This window comes from Nomascus leucogenys, chromosome 11 (genome assembly GCF_006542625.1).
Source record: "Nomascus leucogenys isolate Asia chromosome 11, Asia_NLE_v1, whole genome shotgun sequence".
Classification (NCBI taxonomy): Eukaryota; Metazoa; Chordata; class Mammalia; order Primates; family Hylobatidae; genus Nomascus; species Nomascus leucogenys.
Window position 1 is genome coordinate 75996411 of NC_044391.1, and position 8021 is coordinate 76004431.

Below are 8021 nucleotides of genomic sequence, written 5' to 3' on the forward strand. Positions count from 1 at the left end.
TCATTTTGCAATATACCCTAGTGTCATTCATATGCTGATTCTATTACTGAAATGTTTCTCAGAATCTAAGATTTATAAACCAATTCTGTTGACTGAAAAATAGAATTTATTAGTATCATTCATTGTTGTTTGAGCCAGAACACAAACAAGAACAAGTTTGATCCAAAGAAGAAATAAAAGTAGAAACAGATGTTCATATTTTATATACTGTCTCATTTATATTTTTACTGACCTTTTCTAGTAACATAGTCAAGTAAAATTAAGTTATGCTGTTTAACTTGCTTTAAGAATGTGAAAGGCGAAGGAACTAAAAGGATGTTTAAATTATTGATGGGTTTCTATTTTTCTCCAAGAAAGATATAAAGTGACAAATTGTCATTTCAAGGCCATTAAGAAAACAAATGCTATCATAAAATCCCAATTTTGTGATATAACATGATAAAATTGATGTCTATGACTATAATTTTATTAGTTGCACATTGTAATCTCAAATATATAAAGCAAAAATGAGTAATGTTTTTGAAGGAGTGTGCAGAATGTGTTAAAGGAGACTTCACCTCCATGTCACAAGGGACAAGGGGCAGTGTAAGGTAGGCTGTGAAGAGAAGGGAGGATTATCAAGAGACCATGATGTGATAGAACATTCTGAGGCCATTTTGCATTTGTCGGTTATCTCATTTAACACACCAACAACCCTATATAGTAAAAAACTTATTGATTCTATTTTACACTGGAGAAAACAGGGGGTGACAGACAAAAGCTACTGAAGATTACTTACAGGTAAAATGATAGGAATTTAAAGCTAGCTGTTTTCAGAATTGGAGTTATTTGCCTTTATTTGAAATTGCTTTCTTGCTGATCAGACCCATGAAAGAATTATGTTAATGGAAGCAGAGTTACACAATGTGCTGTTTTTAAGTCAGAGGAAATACAATAATTATGAAGTATAATCAATGGAAACACTTCCTGTTAGTGACTTATCACTTAACTGGCAAATTCTGCCTGAAGTAACTAATGTACCTGAGATACTTAACTTGAGATAATAGGTTATAACAATATCATAAAGTTGACAATGTAAGATGAGAGGCTGGTTGTAAGGGGGTGAATCCCTATAAAAATACATTGAAACAACATAGTTAATAATCAAAATTATGTTGAAGAAAATACGAGAATCAGAGTCAAAACTAATCACTTTTAAGTTCTTTGAGGGCAAAGACTAGGTCTTTTTTTTTAATGAACCAAAAATATAAAATAAAAAGTATCTATGGGGCCAGTTAGGTAACATTAATTATTAACAAAGGCAAATGGGAAAGTTCTTCCTCCATCTAAAGGAGGATTCTTGGCTCCAGCCAGTTGTGGGGAGATTAGGGGTTGTGTTGTCAATAATTCTAATTTTTCAGACAAACCAGGTTCATAGACTTGATATAAAATATCTTGATCTTAAAATTTCAGTCCACAATTAAAATTAGTTATAAGTAACTATAAAAATTGGTTAAAAACCAGATCTTTGAACCAAATTCAGCTCATGGGTCATGGGTTGGGAATTTCTGTTCCTTGTTGAACATGCAGCACAGTGCTAGACATATAGTGACTTTTTCCCTAATAAATATTTATTTATTGAGTGAGCGAATGAATGAATGAATGAAGCAACCTGTAAGAATCATGCTTGGTGTGATAGGAATGGCTTGTTAGGTTAGCCTTGACTCAGTGATGCTAGCTGAATAAAAGATGATTTCGAAAACATGGTATCTTTATAATATTGATTTATTTATAGGAGGAAGGCCTTGACAGTGCTACAGTTCCTGACTCCTACTTTTATATCACTAAAAAAATTACATAGTTGAGATTTTTTAAAAACTTTTTTCGTATTTCGTGTGTGTGTCTGTGAAAGTCAGAGATCTTTCATTGATTAACACTTTGCACGAAACTTAAAAGCCATCAGAATATTGTCCAGTATCTTTTGAAATTTATACTAAACATCTTAAAAATAAATATAATTTTTTGTTCTTAAAAGCAAAATCCTTATTCTTCCAAAGTCCTTGATAAAACATGAATTAGCTCTAGTCTTCTGCTTTTAATCACATCTTGCCAATTATAATTTTAGATGTGAGTAATTACATCAACTTATAAAAACAAATCATTCTTCAGAGTAATGTCACTTACCAGATACTATCATTTTGTCAAAAAAAAATACCAAAAATCTGTTTTTTATACAATGTGTTTGACATTTAGCTGTTTAATTAAAAAAAAAATCATGTCAGGCAAACAAAATGAGTCTGAAAGCCATATCCAACCAGTATGTCTACCTCCTGAGACCTCTATGTTAAAATCATTTGAGGAAAAAACAAAAACAAAACAACAACAACAACAAAAACACTTTTGAGACACTAGTAGTACAGATTCTTGTTGGAAACAGGAGAGGATTATTATTTCTGCAAATTATTTTCCACTGCTCACATTCATTTTCTGGTTGCACATCTTTCAGTTCCCATTTAGTGAAGTTGAGATGTATAATTATATTTACATCTTCAACATTAACCTATGATAAATATGTTAGGAAAAAAATATCTTCTCTCCCTTGCTTCTGAAGTTCACTGACTGATAAAGGATGTAAAGAGAGGGAATCTTAGTTTGTTATGGACAAAAAGTTTAAACATAAAACTCGAACCATCGAAGAATTAAGATACTCTAGCTGATCAAACACCTGGCCCACCTAAGCATGTGCTACCTTTGGGGTTTTAAAATTTTGTTGTGTTACACTATCAATAGGAAAATTGATGGTGGCTTCTCAGACAGTAGAAACACATCATTGTTATTGTCAGAATTTTCTGATATCACAGCCTGAATCAGAAGAGGGAAATGGAGCCATTTGAACATTAAGCATCTTAAACTAAAGTTTCTCACAATGTTTTATTTGTGAAGCCATGCTTCTTTTTCATAAGCCTTCATATTTCAATTCCTTCTTTGGGATTTTAAAATAAACACAAATAAAAGCAATGGTAATTTTAGAAAAAAATGTTATTTTGATCTTGAAAGACATATTTTTAATTTCAAACCTGTGATATGAGTGTGACTGTTGATTCTGCTAGCCTGCTGTAAGACTCTTCTGCCTGTGCAGTACAGAAAGCAGAATATTTCATAGGTCATTTACAAGAATAAGTCTGTTATTTGCTTTGTTTTCAGCTCTGAGATGGGTGGTCCCCACTTTTAAAAATGACTGCCTTCAACCAATTCATTAAGACTTTTCATTTCCACTGGCACTAGACTCATCCCTCTCACAATTTTAGATGTTGTAAGACTGGGCTGGTTCACTAGTTTAGTGGCAAAATGCTAAGATTTATTAGAATGTTAGAGTTTTGAGGTTTGTGAATTGTTTCCTTTATGTTATATGTTTTTATAAGTGGCCCATAAGGGTTTATTATTAATTTTCTCTGTCACTGTTGCTCTGGATATTAATCTTTAGAGACACATCATTATTATAAGTTCTAAGGTTATTTTGAAGACAAATGCATCTGCCATCTACTATTAATAAAACTTAATGGCATTCTTAACAATAAAAAATTTTCTTGTCATTTGAAAAATATCTAGACATTCTAAATTTTAAATGCCATCACTATGACAAAGGAAAAATGGCCAGTTCATGGCTAATTATATAAAATAACTTTGTTGTTGAATTGATTGCAGAGTATACTTTGATATCCTCTAGATTTTGCAACCCTAAATAAAATAGCCTGAGATGGACTGTTTTTATTTAATCTTCATCTCTGTTAAAGAATAATATACTTGCATACTCTGAGCAAAGGACAATTAATAGGACAGTTAATGCAGCATACACTAATGCATTCTCAGATTTATTAAGTGATAGAATATCCTATATTCTGTCTGGAATAATACAATAATCTCCTTTTTCTTCCTGGCAGAGTCAAAATAACCAGCTCATTCCTCAACACTTTTCCTGTCTTAGCATATGGGAACAATTACACTGTAGGGAGTTCTGGAAGGGACCCTGCTTTCTACTCTCATTCTAGGTGTACTCTTCAGAACACAGAATCTTCTTTAAGTAAATAACTTGGCTAGATTCATACATGAACACATAATAACAAACTGTCACTTGTGTCTTTTTTTTGAAACTGAGAGTTTTGTTTGTTTTTATGTTTGGACCAGGGCGTGTGTGTGCCTGTGTGTGTGGGTGTGAGAGAGAGAGGCCTACACTTACAATTTGTTTTGAAACTGTTTTCAAGCACTCTAATTCCTTACTCTGAAAACTTTCCAAAACCCTGGAAGAATACTAGCAGTAAAACAACAAAAATGCATTTCTTTACTGTTCCATTGCATAATAATGTTATCTAAGTGCCTTTGTTGACATGGTGTGCTGAATGAATTCTAGTCTTTCCTTTTTTTTTCTACCTAAAATAATTATTCAGTGCCACAAGCACTTCATGGGGTTTTTCAAAACCAGCTGCATTTAAAATCTACCCCCAAACTGTTGTAGTGATTGTTTCATATTATAATTTCTTCTCACTATTTACCACTTACATTTATCCTTGGACTCTCCATCCCCTATTGAGGCAACTTTGTTAATAGACCACTTTTCTGAAAGTCACTGAATGCATATTTCTGCCAATCACTGCAGTGTTGAGGACTTACTTTTTTCCCCATCGGATGCCACTGCATATGCGTTCTGCCTGCAGTTGATGATGCAGCCACAGGGCAAGTGGGTCCAGCGTTTGGACAAGACAAACACTGGGGTTACAGTGGTGGCCAGCAGGGTAAGTAGAAAGCTGAATGTCTCCAAGGGAAGGCTCTGAAACCCCACGACGTTCTGGACCACCATGTGCATCTGCAAGGGCAAGAGAACTTCAGACCTAACCTAAAATTATACTTTATACTTCTCAAGCCTTCTCCCACACATGCTGCCTCAGTTCCCTTTCCAGTTCCTTCTCCTGATGGACAGCGGGGACCTCTGCTGCGGAGCTGGCTCCCTGTCCTTGGTGATGGGCTCCTGGGAAAGGCGGGGCGCACCCGCAGGGTTGGGAGGGGTTTCAGCTTTTGAGTGCCGGGTCTGCGCCCCCGTCTATTCAAGACTCCACCAGAAAGGCACACAGTCTACAACGTGGAGGACGCTAGCTGGGAAACAGGCGTCCGTGAAACCCGCATCTGATTCTCCGAATGGCCTTTGTCGCCTCCCTGGACCCTCACCTCCGCCCATGCGCGCTCGTCACAGCCGGGCGCCACTCTGCCACCTCTTAATCGGCTTCCTCCTGGAAGGAGGAACAAAAGCCTGTTTTGTCCCCTGTCTTCTCCCTCCACAACTGATCTCTCCTCCCCTCTATCCTGCCCTGCTGGAGATGGGCGTCGTCCTCACTAGGCGGAAATGGAACGGCGAGAAAGGGATGACAGAAGGTTGAGGGGGAAAAAACCTTTTAATTCCCTCTCTCCTTTTCTGAATACTCTCAGATTTTGCTGTGTGAGACAATATCCTTGGCCACCACCGATATGGAAAACTAAGTCGCTCGCTACGGAAAGCGATCCCCACGCCCCTGACTTTTGAAAGGAAAAGCATGTAGTAGTAAAGGTTTCGCAGCCAACTAGCCCTCTCCGGAACTGCCTTCTAAGTGCATCTCTAAAACCCAGCGAGATACACTTGCAAGCGGACTTCACTGTGTCTCTTGGTGACTCCCCAAACCGGCGACGCCGGTCCCAACATTCATTTACACTGTCTGGCACACACACTCGCGCTTTGTGAGCAACTGCACTTTTACCATCATGGGCAGCCAAAGGACGACTTTTGTAAGCGCTAGGATCAAAGCGAAGCGCTTCTGCGCTACGCTCACGGTGAAGCTCCTGGTGCCATAGAGAGTACCCCGGTTCTCACGCCTGCAGGCTTCAGCCCCAGCTGCAGTGGGCGCACCCGGTCCGAACACGGTGTCTGAGCTCGGGGAGCATCCCCCAGAGCGCCGCAGACTCGGGCCCGGAGCATCCTCTGGGGACAGGGAAACCACTCTCCCCGCAGTGGGAGGGGTCCCAGGAATTGAAGCTCCACGGGTAATTTCCTGGTAGTTGGCGTGGAGTCTCGGCGGCTCCTCCGAACACAGCAATCGGTGAGTGAGAGGGACTGAGAGGCCCAAGAGGAATCCGAAGGCCAAAGCGTACACGGTAGAGAGGAGCAGCACGTAGGAGCTGGAGCAGTCCACCAGGCAGCCCCAGGGCGTGCGCACGAAGGCGCCCCAGCCGCACAGCGGGAGCGCCGAGAGCAGCAGACTGGCTGTCCACACGGTCAGCGCCACGCCGAGCACCTGGCCCGATCTTCTGGAGGCTGTCTGGCTCCCCACACCTCTGTGCATCGTATAAAAGTTGTAAGAGACTAGGAGAGTCGCCTTCAAGTTGCTAGAGAGGCCCTGGCATAAATACAATAAGGCAGAGGTGGTGCACAGAAATTGGAAGTAACTGGGGACCTCGTTTGGCCACTGCAAAAACATGAAGATGGTCACCGACAGGACGCTCATGAGATCATCCACAGACCAGGAAGCCACAAGCATGGACACAACAGTTCTGTTCTGCATTGTCAGCAGGGAAATTAGTGAATAAATGCTGCCCACCAAGGCTGCAAAAGTCATGAGACATGTCAAGCAAAAAAGATAGATATTCAGAGTTCCTGGCGGATTTAAAAGGTCCGTAGAATTATGATTCTCTTTCCACAGGCTAGAGTCATTTGTTGATAAGTTACTGAGAAATAAAGACATTGTCCTTGGTCAATATTTAATTTCCCTTAGCAATGAGTCTGATAATTTTCTCAAAAGAAAGACCGGTTGCTGCAAATCAGATTTCATTCCTCCTACCAAGCTCCCCTCTAGATGTTCTCCTGGTCAGTCCTGCAGGAAATGGTCAGGCATGTCTCCTTTAGATCTGACTCAAGCTATATTTAAAAATTAGGTTCCATTTCAAGCATAAAAAAATAAAACCCCGAACAAACAACTTTTCAACATTCCAATTAAAAACAAAGCAAAAACTCCTTCCCACCATCAAGTTTCAGGGAAGAAAGCCAAAAAAAAAAAAAAAAAAAAAAAAAAAAAAAAAAAAACCAAAACAAAAGAAACAAAAAAACAAAAACAAACAAACTCTTCAGGTATATTGAAAACCAATGATGTCTGGATCCTTTGGGGTCCTTCTTATGAAGCAAAGCAGCTTGTAGCTTGAGATAATCAAACTCTGTTCACTTTTAAGAGCAGTAAAATGATGCATCTGGTTCCAGAGCTGGATTCAAAGGCAGGAGATTGTCAGGTAGGTTTCAGCTTTGAAGGTGGAGAGAGAGAGAGAGAGAGAGAGAGAGAGAGGGCAAGCGCGAGCCAGTCAGAGGGAGCTTGTGCACAGAATCCCATCTGAACCGTTGTGTTCTTCAATCAGCCTGTGATCCTCGGAGCTGCAGGAAGGAGGAGTCAGCTCCAAGCAGGAGAGAAGCAGGAAAGAAAGGGAGGGGAGTTCAGTGTGTGAACAAAATGATATACGTATATCTTAGACTGCCTCTTTCAAAGCAAGAAACGGTGTCCTTGCTAAGCTTCCCCTTTGGTTTCAACATGTAAAACTAGTCCAAACACTTGCTCATGCTTGATGTGAACTACAAATATCACCTGTGAGAGGTCTAAGCTACTCCAGTAACTAAAGGACTGCTTTTATTCTTACCTAGACTTCCTGCTTCATAATCCATTGGAAAAATGATATCATCAATCCCATGTATAAGAGTAAGATGTATCAGATTTCTTTTAAAAAAATAGTGTACTTAAGATTGTCATTATAGTCCTCATTACTCTAAATGGGATTATGCAGAATCTTTGGATAGAGTCACACTAGCTTTAGACATTTATTTATAACTATTTATTTTCTGTCAATGGCATCAAGTAAGCAGGCTGTCATTTGAATAAATGATATGTCTAAGTATCCATAAAGTCCGAAGATATTACATAGGGCCTAAAAGGAAGATCACCTTACATTTTTAACCAGAGTATTTGGGACATACAATAGTT

General features: G+C 39.2%; 1 protein-coding gene across 1 annotated transcript in view; it reads right to left on the reverse strand.

The window, feature by feature from the left end:
• The window catches only part of GPR149 (G protein-coupled receptor 149), a 94668-nt gene extending 87701 nt beyond the window's left edge, over nucleotides 1-6967 (reverse strand). Inside the window, exons 1-2 of the mRNA XM_003256319.3 lie at nucleotides 5763-6967; nucleotides 4648-4840 (exon numbers count right to left, since the gene is read on the reverse strand). Coding sequence (XP_003256367.2) covers nucleotides 4648-4840; nucleotides 5763-6743 — 1174 coding nt within the window. The 5' untranslated portion in view covers nucleotides 6744-6967. The remainder of the gene's footprint in view (nucleotides 1-4647; nucleotides 4841-5762) is intronic.
• Nucleotides 6968-8021: the final 1054 nt, after the last annotated feature.